This window comes from Acomys russatus, chromosome 32, assembly GCF_903995435.1.
Source record: "Acomys russatus chromosome 32, mAcoRus1.1, whole genome shotgun sequence".
NCBI classification, from domain to species: domain Eukaryota; kingdom Metazoa; phylum Chordata; class Mammalia; order Rodentia; family Muridae; genus Acomys; species Acomys russatus.
In genome coordinates this window covers 35,496,464-35,516,138 of record NC_067168.1, presented here as the reverse complement: position 1 = coordinate 35,516,138, position 19,675 = coordinate 35,496,464, and the positions used below count along the sequence as shown (strand labels likewise).

Here is a 19,675-nt window from a genome sequence, read left to right as displayed (position 1 = left end):
GTGCTGGGCAGAGGCCCTCGCCTAGTGGCAGGAGCCAGGCCAGCAAAGGTGAGAAAGTGCCCCCACTGATTCCTGAACAGCAAATGCATTTACATAGTCCCAGGAAAGAGTAGGGCAGTCCAGGCAGCTGATGGTGAGTGGACAGGGCTTTGCCTGGTGTGCTCTGACTTGAGAAGCTGACCCGCTGCCACTGAGCACAAGAGGTCTGTCCTCAGCACTGCGCTTCAGCCAGGCTCCTTGTTCCCTGGCCACCAACCTGCCTCGCTGCAAAATGCAGCGACACCGTGGGGACAAGCCATGGTCCTGAGCAGCAGCTGGCTGCATGTGCCCGCAAAGAGCCTGAGTGCAACAGGCCATGGTTGGTCACTTTAGAGTGAACTAGGAAACACCCCCCTACCCCACTGTGTTTAATTTACTTGAGATTTCAAAAAGCATAATTTCTGGGTGTTTTTTGTTTGGTTTGGGTTTTGGTTTTCCGAGGCAGGGTTTTTCTGTGTAGCCTTGGCTGTCCTGGACTCACTTTGTAGATCAGGCTGGCCTCGAACTCACAGCGATCCGCCTGCCTCTGCCTCCCCCCAGAATGCTGGGATTACAGGCATGTGCTGCCAAGCCTGGCTCAGAAAGTATAATTTCAAGTGAGGAAGAAAACAGGTTGGTCCTGACCCAAACTGGTAAGGATCTGTGCCTACCTGGTCAGCAGCAGAGGCGGCCACATGTCTAGACAGGGTGCACACACACCAAAGACAGCAGTAAAGAACTCCGCATACCACACACTCACACACGACATAATCAAATGGCACCCAAAGAGGTTGAGCGCAGGCTCAGGGGACTGCTTTTTGGGGATCCATGTAGGCCGGGTTGTATGGAGGCTGGCTGGCAGAATAGGGTGCGGCTGGACCTCCTGAAAGTAGAAAGGACATGGGTTAGCTGTGGGAACATTGGGCTGCGGTGTACACGGGCAGGCAAGGTAGCAGGAAGGGACCCTAAGAGTGGAGGCATGAGTTGGGGGACCATGCCGGGTTACTGATCCACAGTGGTACTCACCGGCCAGGGTCTCATGATAGGCTGGGGGTCCCGTGGGCTGGGCCAGGTAGGGTGGTGGGTACTGTGTCGGGTAAGGTGCTGCTGGCATTCCTGGCTGGGGGGGCATGGGGTGGTAGCCCTGGTACCCTGGTCCAGGGTAGCTGGGGGCCACACTTGGAGGCTGAGGGTAAGGGGTGTGAACCACAGTAGTAGTTGTGGTGTTGGTCACGACAGCTGCAAAGAGAATCCTGATTAGTCAAAACCTTAACCGCTCCCTAGGGCCAGGAGAGGCCAGGCCTGCCCCTCCACCCCTCCAGCTTAACCAAAACAGGTTTCTGGTCAGCTTGCCCACTCTGGGCTCTCCATGTTCACACAGGGAGGGGCCCAGGTGGACAGGGTTGGGAAGGGCGAAGCTTACGGCGTGGGCGGCGGCACATCTTATACAGACAGCAGCAGGAGCAGGTAAAGCATATGATGATGGTGGCGATAAACACCACAAAGATGGTAAGGCCGATGGCGACAGTCGCTCCAAACCTGCCAAAGAGCCAGTCAGAACCACTTCCCACTCTTCCCTGTAACCAGCCACCCCCCACTTCTCCTGTCCCCAGGGGCACCACTTTTGGCAAAGGGACTCTGAGAAATGTCCCAGTTGTGCAGTAGGAAATCTGTTTCTGCCTCAGTTTCCCCATGGATACGGCAGGGCTGTTTCTATGGAAAGTGCCCTATCCCGACCTGCTCCCTGCATCGGCCTACCCGACACCTGTCTTCCCTGGGAAACAAGCAGCCATAGAGTTGACAGGCCTTATGCCACGTGCCAGGCCAAGATGGGGTCTGAGTCAAAAGAGGGGCCTAACTGCAGCCCAGACAGGTGGTGGGACATCCCAGGCTGCCCCACCTGGGTCCATGCCAGGGAGGCAGAGAGAGGAGGCAGCAGTGCTCTTTGGAGGAGGCCTCCCCAACCAGCCCAGGCACCCACAGAACAGAGAGAGGGCCTGCCCTCAGAAAGCACACGGCATAGACTGAAAGTTCCCCCAAATTACTGCAAATAGCAGACAGGGCCCCCCAACTATGCTCCCATGGCCTCAGGGCCCATATGTATTCTAATAAAAGACAGGTGTTTGGCCCTTGCAACAGGCACATTCAAAACTCCAAACTCGGTGGCATCTGCCACTCTGAGAGCAGAGAGGCAGGAGGTTAAGGGCTACCCCACCCTGCCAGGAGGCTTCCAACTCACAGCCCAAAGGAGAAGCAAAGCTTCATCAAGGGGCAGGCCCCCTACACACTTCAGGCTTCCAAAACAGGAGCCTTCACCACCATGTGGCCCAAGACAAGCATCCCAGGCAGAACCAGGAAACCGTGGGGTCTCCCTGAGCAGACAGAGGCAGGAAAAGGCAAAAAACACATTCGCACAGCCGGTGGCATGCAGCGGAAGGTATCTCTCTGCCTCTCACTATAGGAACGTGCCTGCTCACCCCATGTTAGCCTCCGCCTTCACTCAAGGGGTTCTCGAGGCCCAGGACTTCCCCCCTCTTCATCAGGGGTCACTCAGTTTCAATCTCCTCCCTTTTCAAAGAAATGGAAATTGAACCCTTGGTCTTTCCCCTATTCCTGACGTCAGCGGCAGGAAGGACAGACTAAGGCCCTGTAGCCACCCTCTTAAAGACACAGCAGGACTCAAGCACCGTCAGCATGCAGGCTCAGAGAGAAGCGCAGAAGGGGAAGCCGAGGCCCTGACACACTCTTCCTGCCCTGTGCACCCTGGCCTCTAAATGCAGCCCAGCCCCAGCCTCTGAGGCACCCCTCAGGCGGGATCCCTGCAGGACCCCTGCTTCCGGCTGACACAGAGACAGTTGATGACACAGTTCTTCCACACCCACTAGCTGCTCCCAAGCCTGTACAAGACCCAGCCAAGTCTGATCTTGTTTCCTTGGTTGGTTCTAACGCCCGAGGCTCCCCAGCCCTGGAACCACCGGAAGTTGTTTCAGCCTCACCAGTGACAATGTGTGTACCTATCTTTCTGTGGGTATATCATAAGTATAGATAACAATTAAAACCTAGGGTTTGTCTAACCAGATAGTAAAACTTACCAAAAAAAAAAAAAAAAAAAAAAAAGCCAGTTTCAACCTTTAATTAAAAATTTAGCGGGGTGTGCTCCCACACAGGTAACATCTGAAGTTAGGAGGCCGTTGGGGCAGGAAAATGATGAATTCTGGGCCAGCCTGAACAACACAGTGAATTCCAGGCAGGCTTGGACTATACTGGGAAACCCCATCCCCCAAAAACCTAACAAAAAATTAGATTTAAAAAACTCCTTGCAGGAGCTGGGCATGTGGCACACGCCTGTAATCCCAGCATTCAGGGAAGCAGAGGCAGATGGATCTCTGTAAATTTGAGGTCAGCCTGGTCTACAAAGCGACTCCAGGATGGCCAAGGATATACACAGAAACCCTGTCTTGGAAAAAAACCAAAAAGGGTTGGGGTGGGTTGAGGGATCAGGCATTGTAATTAAACAAATAAACAAACAAAAAACAAACAAACTCCGTACAAGGTCTACAAAGCCAGGTGGAGGCCCAGGACTCACTCCACCCTCTTTACTTCTGTCCTAGCCAGATCACCAAGCACTCAGCTGTGTTCTGCCTTAGGGTCCCTGTGCACCCAGGTCTTCCTGGGGACCGGGGTGGGGGTGAGGATTCCCCCACAACCCTCACTCCCACCTAGTAATTCCTATTCATCTCAGTCCTCAGCTCAAAGCATCAGTTTAAGGGACACATTCCTTAACCTCCGTGACACCAGACTCCTTGGCTAATGCTATTACAGAATTAAAGGCCATCCATTCAGATGGCTCAGTGGGTCAGGTATTGGTGATGCCCACATGGCAGAGACAGGGGGAGGAGCTCTGAGTTCGAGGCCAGCCTAGTCTACGTATGAGTTCCAGGCCAGTCATAGCTACATAGTGAGCTAAAAACCCTAAGCCAAAACCAAAGTTAAGCATGCTGAGGGAGGACATTTTCTATAGGGTGTGACAATTCTGGACTTGGCAGATGTGCTCTTCCAAGACCACTGTTCTGACCTGTGACTCAATGATGTGGTTCGGGGGCAGAGGTGCTACAGACCCCAGGCCCCAGCATCTTTCCCCTGGGGTCTTCTCTGGGGTCCCAAGCCACTGCCAGGCAGCAGGGACAGAACTCCACCATGGAATCCACTTTGGACAAACAGAGCCCTCAGCATAAGTGGGGGCACAACAGATGTCCAATGGAGTGTCTGTCATGGACAGCCCTGTCCTCCAGCCTCCTCTCGTGTGCACAAGTCTGGGACTCTGAAGAGTAAGAGAAAAAGAAATCCCAGCAATCCACTCTCTTCCCCACCCCCATACTTCCAGCTGCCTCCGCCATGGCCAAAGCACGCCTTTCTGCACACTGCCAGGCCCCTGAGTGGTCTGCACGGAGCAGTCTACACTCGTCACACACGCTTCCAATCGATAATTCCATGTACCGAGCTGGGCGGTTCCTGCCAAGGATGCCGTGCTGGTGTGGGGCACCAAGCCCACGTCTGTGCAGTCCACGGTGCCTCAGACCAGCTGCCTTCTTGCCCACAACCCCAGCCTTCCCTAGGGGGCTCTCCCTGACACGGTTCCTCAAAAAGCTGCTGTCCTTCTGGTTCCATCCTCCACAGGTTCCTCTCGCCCCAACGTTCAAGGCAAGGCCCCATCACCCCCATCCCGATGGTGGCCTGTGTCTATGCGGCATCACTACGCAGGGCTGAACCTCCGTCTCCGGAGCAGAAGCCAAGGAAACCAGTCCCTTTGTCCATTCTCTCCCTTGCTCCTTGCTGGCAGGCAGCTGCCGAACACCACCACCACCACCAGCCCTCCCTGCCCTCCCAGCACCTCTGGCCAGGAAGTCACAGCCACTCCCAGTGGCTGCCTGCCATGTCGACACATGTGTTCTTTTCCTCTGTGACTTGTTCTGTGGCCTTGGATGGTGACAAGATGACAGTGCAGGATGGTAACATGAAAGCTCACACCTGTAATTCCAGCAACCAGGAAGCTGAGGCAAGAGGACAGGGTCTAGGCCAGCCTGAAGAACACAGTGAGTTCCAGGCTAACCTGGGCTACAGAGAAGGCGCCTGTTTCAAAACAAACAAACAAACAAACAAACAAACAACGAGGGAGATACAGCTCCGTTGATAGAGTGCTTGCCTAGGTAAGAGAGAAATTATTCTGGCCCAAAAAGTATGCAGTGTGGCACAGAGTGCAGGTAGATAATCATTGCTAGTAGGCCCCTCTCCCCAACATGAGCAGCTGGCCTGCTTGTCTCAGAGAATTGGAAAGTTGCTAGTGTAGCCCGGTCCAGTGGTGCATGCCTGTAATCCCAGCACTTTGGGGAGGCAGATGTAGGCGAATCTCTGTGAGTTCCAGGCCAGCCTGGTCTACAAAGTGAGCCCAGGACACCCAAGGCTAAACACAGAAACCCTGTCTCAAAGAGCAAACAACAACAAAATACGAAAAACAAAGAGAGAAAGTTGCAGGAATTAGTTTTGTGACCGAGCCCCAGATATTCATGAGATAAGGCTTTGCTTGCTGAACCTATAAGATGGGGGCATCCTGGAAGGTGGGGTCCTGGAAGGGGGCTATGGCAGAAGAGCTGGAAGACTATACCTCTCTGGAATTGCTCATGTCCAAACACCAGACCAACCATTTTAGCCTTTTCTCTAGACTGGGCCCTGTCCTGTAGAATCATATATTTAAAACGATTTTACTTTCTCAAGTCGCTTGAAGTTGTTATTACAGAACAAGGGTCTTGTTTTCACACCTAACACACAGGAGGCCCTGGGTTCAATCCCCAGCACCGCATGAACTAAGTGTGGTGCACACGCATGTAATTCAATCACTGGAGAGGGCTATAAACTCAAGGTCATCCTCAGCTACATACCAAGCTCAGGGTTAGCCTGGGCTACAAAAGGTTTTGTCTCCGGAAGAAAGGGAGGGAGGAAAGGAAGTATGAAAAGTGGGGCAGGAGCCTGGCCAAGAAGTTTAGGGCTAGGGCCGGGTAGTGGTGGCGCACACCTTTAATCCCAGCACTCAAGAGGCAGAGGCAGGTGGATCGCTGTGAGTTCTAGGCCAGCCTGGCCTACAAAGCGAGTCTAGGACAGCCAAGGCTACACAAGAGAAACCTTGTCTCAAAAAACCAAAAAGAAGAAGAAGAAGAAGAAGAAGAAGAAGAAGAAGAAGAAGAAGAAGAAGAAGAAGAAGAAGAAGAAGAAGAAGAAGGAGAAATAGCAGTAGTTGTTTAGGACTAGGAGAGTGTGGGGCCTCTCCAAGTATGGAAGGGAAGAGTTTCAGCCGCATTCCCCTTTCATGAAGGGGCCATCTTGTTCTCAAGACAGGAGACGCCAGAACAGTGACAATGATCATGATCCACAAACCTTCACGTGGCGACGGGGGCACTTCTGCTGCCTCAGCACCTTGACTCAACAGTACCACACCACAGCCTCACCCTCATCACCCTTCTCACCCCATCACTCTGCCACAACCATCGGCCAGCCAGCTGCCACCGCCCCAGTGCCACCATCGCCTCACAGCACTGCAGCCGTCGCCAAATGTCATTTCCTCCTCCACCACCTCTACCCATCAGGTATCTGCCACCCCACCCCATCATCACCCAGGTCAATATGGACCCCACCCCTGGACTTTCAACTATCACCAGATACGCCCCCCCGCCACCCTCCCCCCCATCATTGCTCTCCCCAGCATACCTCTGCTGGAGGGCAAACATGGCTACAACATCACAGGGACACCATCCCATGGATTCTGTGCTACCTTAGACACAGAGGCCACCCCCCAGCCTACCTGAGGCCTTATCACTTCTTCCAAGGAACATAGACTCGACCTACAGGCTTTATTTACCCTGACATGGGGTCACTGTCGAAACTGGATCGAAACTTCAGCGCCGAGCCCAGCGGCTCCAGTGGCTCCAGGTGGGTGGAAAATCTGCTAAGAGAAAAGAAAAAGGTCGTGAGGAACACACTCAATCCCCACTGCACCCCACAACACATTGCCTCAAGGCACACAGGACACTCCAAGAACAGACGATGTACACACTGGGATCCCAAACCGTGGTGCCATACACTCAAGGCAGTCGACAGGATACAGTGCATATGAGGCCAAGAAACAGCAGATCTCAAACTTAAGACCCGGAAAGTACCTTCTACGACCACAACAGGATGAAGGTGGGAACCGAGAGCAGAGGCAACACTGCCACAAAGTTAAAGGCAAAAGAAACACAGGGGACAAAAACCAACTCTTCTGAAAACAACAGTATGAGTTGTAATCTGTCAAAGGCCTGTGATTTCAGCACTGGAAACAGAGGCAGAAAGATCCCAAGATTGAAGCCAGTCTGGACCACATAAGATGCTTTCTGAGGAGGGGAGGAAAGGCAGGGAGGAAATAGGAGAAAAGAGGAGAGACGAAAAGAACAAAGGAGACCGATAGAGAGGCAGTTATATAGACTGGAACGAAAATACTATAGGTTGGGGCTGGAGAAATGGCTCAGTGGTTAAGAGCGCCACCTGCTCTTCCAAAGGTCCAGAGTTCAATTCCCAGCAACCACATGGTGGCTCACAAAACCATCTATAATGTTACCTGTTGCCCTCTTCTGGTGTGCAGGTGTACATGCAGGCAGACCACTGTATACATAATAATAATAATAAATAAAAATCTTTTTAAAAAGGAAAATACTATAGGTCAAGGTTCAGCAAACAAAAGCCATTGGCAGTACATACCCACAATTCCAGCACTCGGGACGCAGAGCCAGGGGAGCCAGGGGAATCAGGAGTTAGGGCAAGCCTTGGCTACAGGAGACCACATCCCAAATAAACTGGATAATAATCATGAAATGGCTTAACTAGCTTTTTTTTAAAAAAACATTTAAGTTGTTTGTTTGGTTTGGTTTTTCCCTCAAGACAGGGCTTCTCTGTGTAATAATCCTGGCTGTCCTGGAACTCTCTTTGTAGACCAGGCTGGCCTCAAACTCACAGAGATCCATCTGCCTCTGCCTCCCAAGTGCTGGGATTAAAGGCATGCGCCACCACACCCAGCTTTTTTTTTTTTTTAATTTATTTATTATGTATTCTGCCTACATGTAGACATGCAGGCCAGAAGAGGGCATCAGATCACATTATAGATGGTTGTGAGCCACCATGTGGTTGCTGGGAATTGAACTCAGGACCTCAGGAAGAGCAGACAGTGATATTAGCCTCTGAGCCATCTCTCCAGCCCAAGTTCAAGGCCATTCTAAGCTATACAATAAAACCTTGCCTTCTCTTTCTTTATCCTAAATTCATGTGTATGAGTGTTTTGCCTGTTGGTGCATCAACAGCGTGTAGTGCCTGCAGAGGTCAGAAAGGGCATTGGATTCTCTTGGGCTGAAGTTACAGACAGTTGAGCTGCCATCTGTGTGCTGGGAATTGAACTCCAGTCCTCTGGAAGAACAGCCAGTGTTCTTAACTACGGAGCCATCTCTCCAGCCCCACTTTTTCTTTTAAAGCAGAGCAAATGAAAATTAAGAAAAATTAAGAAAAGAACTCCCAAGAGTGGGAGAGATTCCAAGAGAGAAACACCCTAGACCGTATTTTATTTTATTTTGGCTTTCTGAGACAGGGTTTCTTGGCCGGGCATGGTGGTGCACACCTTTAATCCCAGCACTTGGGAGGCAGAGGCAGGCGGATCTCTGTGAGTTCAAGGCCAGCCTGGTCTATAAAGAGAAGTTCCAGGACAGCCAAGGTTATACAGAAAAATCCTGTCTCGGAAAAAAAAAAAAAGAAAAGAAAAGAAAAACCAAAAACCAATAAAACAACAAAGAAAAGTGTTTAAAGAATAAACACGGGGCCTGGCAGAAGCTGTGGCTGTGCCAATGAGATGGCCCGGGGTACAGGTGCTTACTGACAAGACTGAGGACCTAAGTTTGATCTCAGAGCCCACATAATGGAAGAAAACTGACTCCTGCAAGTCAACCTTTGCCCCTACATGGACAGCATAATATACATAGACATATACACATACAAAAATAATAAGAAGGGCTGGAGAGATGGCTCAGAGGTTAAGAGCACTGGCTGATCTTCCAGAGGTCCTAAACTCAATTCCCAGCAACCACGTGGTGGCTCATGACCATCTATAATGAGAGCTGGTGCCCTCTTCTGGTGTGTAGGCACACATGCAGGCAGAACTCTGTATAAAAATAAATAAATAAATCTTTAAAAAAAACTTTTGAGCCGGGCGTGGTGGCATCCCAGCACTCGGGAGGCAAAGGCAGGCGGATCTCTGTGAGTTGGAGGCCAGCCTGGTCTACAAAGTGAGTCCAGGATGGCCAAGGCTACACAGAGAAACCCTGTCTCGAAAAACCAAAAAAAAAAAAAAAGAATAAATAGTGAAATTACCAGGAAAAACTTGAAGAGGCTAAATTCTGAGAATTTAAGGACTCTAGAAAGACTGCTGAAGAGACTTCTAAGCAATTTTTCTAGAAATGTGTGTTGTTTTTTGTTTTTGTTCTTGGTTTTTCAAGGCAGAGTTTCTCTGCATAGCCTTCACTGTACTGGACTTGCTTTGTAGAGCAGGCTGGCCTCGAACTCACAGCCTCTGCTTGCCAAGTGCTGGGATTAAAGGCACGTGCCACCACGCCCAGATGAAATGTGTTTCTAAACAGAACACCCGTGGCCCCCCTGGCTGTGCATGGGAAATGCAGGACAGAGTGGAATCAAAGGGAAGAAATCAGAACTTCAAGATTTGGGAAACAAAAGGCTGGGAGTAGAGGTTTGGTTCCCAGCACCAAAACACACACACACACACAAACACACACACACCACCACCACCACCACCACCACCAAAACCAAAAATGTGGAGAATTCTCAGCCTATTTATATTGCAGGCAACCAGACTGCAGTCTTTTTTTTTTCCTCTTTTTTTTTTTCAAGACAGGGTTTCTCTGTGTAGCCTTGGCTATCCTGGACTTGCTTTGTAGAGCAGGCTGGCCTCGAACTCACAGAGATCCACCTGCCTCTGCCTCCCAAGTGCTGGGATTAAAGGCATGCGCCACCACCACCCGGCAACTAAGACTGCAGTTTTAAACCCCACTGGTACGGAGAGTGGGACTGGCGTACACCAGGTAGCGCCGCCAAAATTCTGCCAGCTGGAACTGAAGGAAGCGGAAACAGGACTCGGCTCCCACAGGACCTGACCATGGCGCAATGCCACTGTGCACCACTCTCCCAGACAAAGTAATGACCTCAAAGACAATCTAGGTCCGTGGAAGCTGCATGGCCATGACCCTCAGCTTGGACTGCGCAGGGGAAGGGGCAATGCCCTGGCTTGTTTCTGTCTTGCTTTTGAAAGCTAGTTAGAAATCATTCTGAAGCCTTAATGCCCCCTGGTGGTCATGACGTTGCAGTGCACATCTTCAACCTCAGCAGGCTGGAAGTAGTAGAGACAGGCAGAGGGCCAACCTGGTCTACATAGAGAGTTCCAGGACAGCCAGGGCTACATAGTGAGACCCTGCCTCAAAACAAAAACAAAAACTAAATAAATGCAGTATCTGGAGAAATGGCTTAGTGGTGAAGAGCACTTCCTGTGCTTATAAAGAACCCAGTTTTGTGGCTTTTAATCCTAGTCAATACTCAGGAGGCAGAGGCAGGCAGATCGCTGTGAGTTCTAGGTCAACCTGGTCTACAAAGGAAGTCCAGGACAGCCAGGGCTACACAGAGAGACCCTGTCTCAAAAAAAAAAAAAAAAAAAAAAAAAAAAAAAAAAAAAAAAAAGCATGTGCTATAACACTTGGCCGTATATTTATTTTATAGTATATTATGTACACATAACTGCATTGAAGAATAACTCAGCCAGGCAGTAGTGGTACACACATTTAATCTCAGCACTCTGAGGCAGAGGCAAGTAGATCTCTTGAGTTTGTGCCCAGCCTGGTCTACAGAGTTCCTGGACAGCCAAAGCTACAAGAGAAATCTCGTCTTGAAAATAAGTAAACAAATAGCCAGGAGCAGTGATGCACACCCGCCACCCCAGCACTTGGGGAGGCAGAGCCAGGCAGATCTCTATGAGTTGGAGGCAAGCCTGGTCTACAGAGTGAGTTTATTTGTTTCTTTCTTGAACGTATTTATTACGTATACAATGTTCTGCCTGCATATACACCTGCAGGCCAGAAGAGGGCACCAGATCACATTATAGATGGTTGTGAGCCACGATGTGGTGGTTGCTGGGAATTAAACTCAGAACCTTTGAAAGAACAGGCAATACTCTTAACCTCTAAGCCATCTCTCTAGCCTCAGAGTGAGTTTCAAAACAGCCAGTGCTACACAGAGAAACCCTGACACAAGGAGGGGGGATAAAAACAAAAAATACATAAAGGAAGAATGAGATTTTGGCATCATGAAGTTCAGTAGTGTGTCCAAGGCCTTTGTTTGCTTCTTGGAACCACAGAGGAAAAATAATCCCTTGCTCTCCTCCCTCCTTTTTCTTTTTCCTAGACAGGGTTTCCCTGTATAGCCCTGGCTGTCCCAGACTCATTTTGTAGATCAGGCTGGCCTCGAACTCACAGAGATCCACCTACCTCCTCCTTCTGAGTGCTGGGATTACAGGATTGCTCTGCTGCGCCCTGCGCTCTCTTATTTCTTTTTCTTTTCTTTTTTTTTAATATTTTTTTATATATATAGTCTGCAAGTACACATGCAGGCCAGAAGAGGGCACTAGATCTCATTCTAGATGGTTGTGAACCACTATGGAGTTGCTGGGAATTGAACTCAGGACCTTTGGAAGAGTAGGCGATGCTCTTAGCCACTGAGCCATCTCTCCAGCCCCTTTTTTTTTTTTTTTTTTTTTTTTTAAGATTTATTTATATATTATGTATACAGTGTTCTGCCTGCATGTATACTTGCTCAACAGGAGAGGGCACCAGATCACATTATAGATGGTTGTGAGCCACCATGTGGTTGCTGTGAATTGAACTCAGGACCTCTGGAAGAGCAGTCAGTGCTCTTTATCACCGAGCCATCTCTCCAGCCCTATTTCCTGAGAGAGAAAAATGAAGATTTAACTGATTTTCAAGCTCATTATCTCAATGAAAATAATAGAAACTGAAAGGCAGTGGACTAGAGCTTTCCATATGTCAAGAGAAAAAAAAGCCATCAACCTATGTTTAATGCTATTTTAATTTTTCATTTTACATTTAGTGTACACTCACATGCACACTCAGTATGTACATACACATACATGCGGAGGTCATAGGACAAATTACAGCAGTCAGTTCTTTCCTTCCACAATGTGGGCCCCAGAGGCTGAACTCAGGTTGTCAGTGTTTACCCACTGAGTCATCTCACTAGCCTCATATTTTTATTTTAGGGGCCGGAGCACTGGCTGCTCTTCTGTAGGACCTAGGTTCAATTCCCAGCACCAACACCGCAGCTCACAGCATAGCTCCAGTCCCAGGGGATGCAATAAAATCTAACTTCCAGAGACACTGGGTACGAATGTAGCACACACACACACAGGCAAAAACGCTCAACACAAAAAAACAAAAACAAGTAAAATATTATTTTAGAATGACACACAATTATTTACCACATTAAGGCTATAAAAATAGCTCATGACCATCTCAGAAAATAGGAGAAAACATCTCACAAAGTTCAAGTCTCTTCATGACTAAAACTGCAGGTGAAGTGGGGGCTGGAGAGATGGCTCAGAGGTTAAGAGCACTGACTGCTCTTCCAAAGGTCCCGAGTTCAATTCCCAGCAACCACATGGTGGTTCACAACCATCTAAAATGTGATCTGGTGCCCTTTTCCGGCATACAGGCATACATGCAGTGTATACATAATAATAAATAAGTAAATCTTAAAAAACAAAACCAAAGGAGCCGGGCGTGGTGGCGCACGCCTTTAATCCCAGCACTTGGGAGGCAGAGGCAGGCGGATCGCTGTGAGTTCGAGGCCAGCCTGGTCTACAAAGTGAGTCCAGGATGGCCAAGGCTACACAGAGAAACCCTGTCTCGAAAAACCAAAAATAAAAAAATAAAAAAAATAAAAACCAAAACTCCAGGTGATGTACAATAGCGAGCATGGAACAGGGTACCTCCAAAAAGCTGGCATTGTACCCCTAAAGGTGGAAATAAAATATGCGTATACAGTTGAAGAGATGACTGGAGTTCACTCCCAGCACCAACATGGCAGCTGGAACTCCAGCTCCAGGCGAGCTGACACCCTCCTCTGGCCTCCGAGGACACTGCACATACATGGCACACATATACACATGCAGGCAAACGCACTGTGGTCGTTTGAATAGCTATGGCTGTAGACTCGTGTGTTTGAATAACTGGCCAATGGGGCGTGGCACTATTAGGAGGTGTCTCTGTGGGGGCGGCCTTTAAGGTCTCCTATGCTCAAATGAAGATAGTCACTGCCTGTGGACCATGATGTAGAACTCTCGGCTTTTCCTCCAGCACCATGGCTGCCTTTACTAGAGTGGTCATGCTGTCTCTTCATAGCAATGAAATCCTAACTAAGAGTCACAAATTCACATAATTTATTTTTATTTTTCATCTTTTATTTTATTATATTATTTTTTTTTTTAAGACAGGGTTTCTCTGTGTAGCCTTGGCTGTCCTGGACTCACTTTGTAGACCAGCCTGGCCTTGAACTCACAGCGATGCCTGCCTCTGTCTCCTGAGTGTGGAGATTAAAGGCCTAGGCCACCATACCCAGCTTTCACATAACATTTTAAAGAAAGATTTTAGCAGGAGCCAGGTGTGGGTGGTGGCGCACGCCTTTAATCTCAGCACTCACAAGGCAGAAGCAGGTGAAGCTCTATAGTTCGAGGCCAGCCTAGTCTACAAAGCAAGTCCAGGACAGCTAGGACTACAAGAGAAACCCTGTCTCAAAAAGACAAAAAGAAAAGAACAAGCAAAGCAATACACTTAGCATAATCAAACTATTTTAAAACATCGTCTATAAGCCAAGCATGGTGATGCCCATCTTTAATTCCAGCACCCAAGAAGCAGAGGCAGGCAGATCTCTGTGAATTTGAGGCCAGCCAAGCTTATATAGTGAGTCAGTCAGTCAGTCTGTGTGTGTGTGTGTGTGTGTGTGTGTGTGTGTGTGTGTGTGTGTGTGTGTGTCTGTCTGTCTGTCTGTCTGTCTCTTTCAAAAAAAAGGAAAAAGACAACTGTAAAATATAAAGACAGCCAACGATTACTCTAAGTGCCTGTGTGGCATCTCTAGGACCCAGCAGTCCCATGCAGAGCCTCAAGAACTTCTTACAGATTCATGAAAAGCAGGAAGAAGGAAGGGTCCAAAGGTACCCACTGCTGCTGCCTACGATGCTCATAGCTTTGGACTCAGGGAATGACACAGCTACAGCCTTATGAGCACTGTATTGAGCTCAAAAAGTAAGGGCATTCGTTAGGGACCCCACCCCACCCCACCCCACCCCGCCACAAAACAATACAGTCTTTTAAAGAACACAAACAGAAGAATACACCTCAAACACAGTAGACTGGGGTGCCTGTGGGAGGGGAGGGGACTAGAGTGGCCATGAAAGGCTGAAGTGGACATAGATGGTGTGCACTGGACTTGCGCAGAGCAGCGACGGCTCCCTGCCGTGAGCTAAGTATGGCCACTACAACTCTCCATCTGTGGCCAAGCACAAAGAAAAACACAATCTGAGGACAAGAGCCACATCTCGGTCCTCACCACAAAGACAACAGCCTATACGGAAGATGAAATATAAACACAGAAATCTTCTGAGGGGACACAGCCCAGCTCACTCTGGGCACACACCCATGCCCTGTACCTGGTATAGCATACACATAACTACGGCATATATACAGTGTGGGGGTACCTTCATAACCAGCTGCTCACCCTGAGGACCTGTGGGTTCGAGTACACCCCCAGAGCCAAAGCCAGCTGAGACCACTGACCTTTGAGGATGGTGGGGGTGGAGGGAGGAGAGTGGAGTAGCTCTAGGTGAACAGGGCTCCTCAAACTTTCTGGCTCAATGCACACCCCACTCTCAATGCACACCCGACTCTCTCGAGAGGAGGAGCAAGGCACTCTCCAGGGACTTCCTTAAGGTTCCTCCCCTTCCTCCCCTCCACACACACACCTGGACTCTGGCTCGGTACACATTTCCTCATTCCACTGAATTTTCTTCAGTGCGTCAGAGCAGCAGTATTGGTTGGAACAGGAACCGCAGCAGAAATCAGGACAGGACTCTGGGATCAGGCTGTCTTTACCAAAAGGCCTGCAGCTCTCACCGTGGGCTGAAGGACAAAAACAAGCTCAATCCTCGCTGTCCCACAGGCCAGTCCGCGCATCCCCCAGCCAATGGCAGGGACTTCCCAGTGCAGCCACCAGGCAGAAGCATGCTTTAGGCCACCGTGGACCATCCTTCTACCAAGCCTCTGCCCTCTCTTCTGGGCCCCAGCAAGGTGCCCTCTGTCCCTTGCCAGTCTGTTGGTTTCCTGGTAAAAGACTGACTTTTCTAAGTGAGTCTGATTGTGTTACTTGCTGCGCTCCGAATCTCCTACTTGAGCCGGGAGTGGTGGCACAACCCTCTAATCCCAGCACTTGGGAGGCAGAGGCAGGTGGATCGCTGTGAGTTCGAGGCCAGCCTGGTCTACAAAGTGAGTCCAGGACAGCCAAGGCTATACAGAGAAACCCTGTCTCAAAAACAAACCAAACAAACAAACAAACTAAAAACCAGAATCCCCTACTTTAAAATCAAGACCCCAAGGCAATGTCAACTGCAATGGCACTGAACAATTACCCTTTCTGCCTCAATGTACACCAGTCTTACCTGTCCCTCACCTGTGACTCCACTCCTTCAAGGCCTTATTCCAGGCCACCTCCCAGAAGCTGCCAAGCCCAGAAGGCATACAGCCAAACAGAAACACACCTGAGCAACTGTAGGCACAGGGCTGTCCAATATTTTTTTTTTTTTTTTTTTTTTTTTTTTGGTTTTTTTGAGACAGGGTCTCTCTGTGTAGCCTTGGCTGTCCTAGACTCACTTTGTAGACCAGGCTGGCCTCGAACTCACAGCGATCCGCCTGCCTCTGCCTCCCGAGTGCTGGGATTAAAGGCGTGCGCCACCACGCCCGGCAGGGCTGTCCAATATTTAATCCTCATTACCTCCATAGTATCCTCACCTGGCGGGGGGAGGGGGGAGAGACAGAGCGAGAGAGAGGTCTGAACCTCACCAGCGGCTGAATCCTAACCCTCACTAGGCTCTCAGCACATGAGCAAGTGGCATCCTTGCAAATTTCAATAAGCGAAGTCATGTCGAGAGATGTGGAGAAGGGCACAGGGTACCCACAAGCTTTACATTGCTCTGGGAAGATGCCACACACCAAGCGCCCGTCTGTCCTTAGGCTACACTAGCAAAGAGAACCCGACATGAAAAACGCAGCCCATCAAGGCTCATCGGACTACATCTGTGGACAGACCCTAAGTGTCAGCCTGGAAGCAGTCCTGGCCCAGCACATGAAGCACCCTGGTCAGAAGGCCCAGCCAGATCAGTAGAGTGTGCACCCTGAGGCTATCAGAGGGCGGAGGCCCAAGGGCAGAGGCCCTATGCTACCCCCGAGAAAAGATAACTCCGAGCTAAAGAGAGCTGGCTGGTCTTTGTGTGTGTGTGTGTGTGTGTTTTGAGACAGGGTTTCTCTGTGTAGCCTTGGCCATCCTGGACTCACTTTGTAGACCAGGCTGGCCTCGAACTCACAGCGATCCGCCTGCCTCTGCCTCCCGAGTGCTGGGATTAAAGGCGTGCGCCACCACGCCCAGCTGTGTGTGTGTTTTTAAGACAGAGTTTCTGTGCAGCCCTGGCCATCTTGGAACTTGCTCTGTAGACCAGGCTGGCCTCAAACTCAAGAGATTCAGAGAGCTGCATTTTTGTCGACGTTTTTTGGCATCACCAAGCAGAACCATGGAAGTATCTGGCCGTTGCAAGCCCAGTTCAGGCCGCTGAGCACCTGATACAAGCACACGTACAGCCACAGGCCAGGCTGCGACTCTGAGTCAGGCTGAACTGTCTACACCAAGGAGACTTTTCTTTCTTTCTTTTTAGGGCAGGGTCTCACTATGTAGTCCTGGATCGCCTGGAAACTCACAACCTAGACCAGACTGGCCTCAAACTCACAGGGATCCTCCTGCCTCTGCAGTGCTGAGATTAAAGACAAAAGCCACACCAGCGGGTCTTTCCGGCTGGGTCGCAGGCATAAATGCTCTTCTCAACTCCAGACTCAGAACAAAGCTCTCTAGGCTGGGGATCCGTCCTCCCATAGGCTCACACCAGGGGTGGGCTGACTCTACCATCTCATCTCCCAAGCCCAGCTCCTCCAAAATGAATTTGGAGGAATTTTCCGGCCTCAGGAAGCAGGCCTTTTCTTCCATGAAGCCACCCATCCCAACCGAATCACTCATTAACCTCCCATGGCTGAGCTGTTCCAATATACACCCCATATGCCCCCAGCCTGCTCCTCCAAGCTTGTGAGTCATCCCTCTAAGATGACAAGAGAAAGCAGAGTCTCCTCCTCACAAGAGGCCAGCCTTAGGGCCCAGCTTCTCCGGGAATACAAGGAAGGGCTGTGGAGGCAGCGGATGTAGAACTCCCGGCCAGGAAGTCAACCCATCACAAGTGCTGCTGGAAGGGCCAGGTCGCCTTGAGGCCCTACCTGGAGCTAGCCCCAGGCAAGGAATCCTGGAAGAGGTAGGGCCTACACACCATTAAGGACACAACAAGGGTGGCAGTAATCAGTTCAGAAGGGAAGGGGTTCACAGACGCCGCCCTCTTCGGTTATCAGGGGGTCGAGTCGAAGCACTCCAAGACTGCTGCTATCTGGCTCGGTCCAGAGACAGCTAGGGGAAGTGTCTGACCCGACCCGGTCCCAGGGCAGCATACACCGCCCACTCCTCCCAGGCTCACCACCCGGAGGCGGCCGCAGCAACAACAGCAGCACCAATACAGTCCACGGAGAGGACGCCCGGGAGGCCATGGCAGCACAGACAGACAGACGAACAGACGGGCCAAGCAGAGGGCGGCGGTGTAGCCGCAACCTCAGCAACCAGCGCGGCCCTAGCCTCCTTGCCCCGCCCCGGCCGGTTCCCGGAACCCCCGCCCCAGAGGGGAGGAGGTGGGAGGGAGGGGGAAGAGGTGGAAAGGAAAGAAGCGGCTACCCCTCCTAGCCTGGCCGCTGCTCTCCTGCCGGCCCCTGTCCGTGAAAATTTGAGACAGGTTTCCCAGATGCGGGAGCAAGGACTAGAACACTCAAGTTGCTTTCTGCTTACGGGATAATTTTACGGCGAGACATCCTTGCGGCTGACTTAGGTGCTGGAAGAGGCTCTCTGTGGCAACGTTATGCTAACACTATTAGCTCCAGCTGCATGCAGCTGGTACACACACGTCCAACTTTGCCCTCAGGGAAGCTGCGAACCGAGGACCTTGTGCAGTGATGCGGGGGATGGTGTGCAACAAATTCAAGTTCCCTCTAGCCGGTTTCCAGGACCTCAGTCTGAGGACAGTAGGTTCCGTGGCCTGAGATGACACCTCCATCCCCCAGTGACACAGACCCCACTCCAGGCAGCTGCTCACTCTGGCTCAGGGGTCCCAAGATGAGAGTTAAGAACTAACAGCTCTCAGGGTACATACAGGCGACCTCCTTACAGAGTTCTGACATGCTGCCCTTTGCCCTCAGTGTGGAACAAAATTCCTACCAAGGCCAGGAAAGAGAGGTATGGTGTCCTTGCACTGCCCAGCACCTGGCAGAGCTAATATTTTCTACTCAAGGCTGAACCCATGAAATGTCTGCACGTGGACCACCTGAGCCAGTATGTAATCCGTGTTTCTCACCCGAGACTGGGGCATTGCTGTAATTAAAGATGGAGCTAAAAGAGACAGTCTGGGAGGTCTCCAGCAGTGATCCAGCCTATAGGATTATAGGGAGCCAGGAAAGGACGCCACACAAGAGCACTACAAACCCATAAGGGAAAACTAGTTTCTTCTGGTCAAGAAGATGAAATCTCTAAACTATCAAAAATGTAAGAGTTAATCTCCTCCACCAGCCCAAAAGGTTCCCCTGTCAGCAAGACAGGGCCACTCCCCAGGAAGACAAGAGCATTTTAAGATGTGCTAAAAGGTGGGCCAGGCGTGGTGGCGCACATCTTTAATCCCAGAACTCGGAAGGCAGAGGCAGGCGGATTGCTGTGAGTTCGAGGCCAGCCTGGTCTACAAAAGCAAGTCTAGGACTGCCAAGGCTACACAGAGAAACTCTGTCTCAAAAAACAAAAACAAACAAAACAAAACAAACAAAAAAGATGTGCTAAAAGATAGGCGGAACAGTCTGGCGTGGTGGCACACTCCTGTAATCCCAGCACTTGGGAGGCAGAGGCAGGTGGATCTCTGTGAGTTTGAGGTCAGCCCGGTCTACAAAGAGAGTCCAGGACAGCCAAGGCTACACAGAGAAACCCTGACTCAAAAAACAAAAACCCAAAAAGATAGGTGGAATAATTATTCCTTCAATGAGCTTTTTTTCCTTCCCAGAATTCCTCCAAGCTGCTTTTCTCTCGCCCTACCCCCTTTTTGTCCTTTTGAATGTTTGTCAAACTT

At 50.3% G+C, this 19,675-nt stretch overlaps 1 protein-coding gene across 1 annotated transcript; it reads right to left on the bottom strand.

Annotated features, from left to right (window-relative positions):
* Positions 1–395: 395 nt before the first annotated feature.
* Shisa5 (shisa family member 5) lies at positions 396–18,162 on the bottom strand. The gene is made up of 6 exons (XM_051140357.1): positions 17,996–18,162; positions 15,179–15,335; positions 6,929–7,015; positions 1,442–1,557; positions 1,045–1,257; positions 396–901 (listed from the first exon to the last, which is right to left on the bottom strand). Exons 1-6 carry the CDS (start codon positions 18,063–18,065, stop codon positions 822–824), a joined length of 723 nt encoding a protein of 240 aa, XP_050996314.1. The 5' UTR covers positions 18,066–18,162; the 3' UTR covers positions 396–821.
* Positions 18,163–19,675: the final 1,513 nt, after the last annotated feature.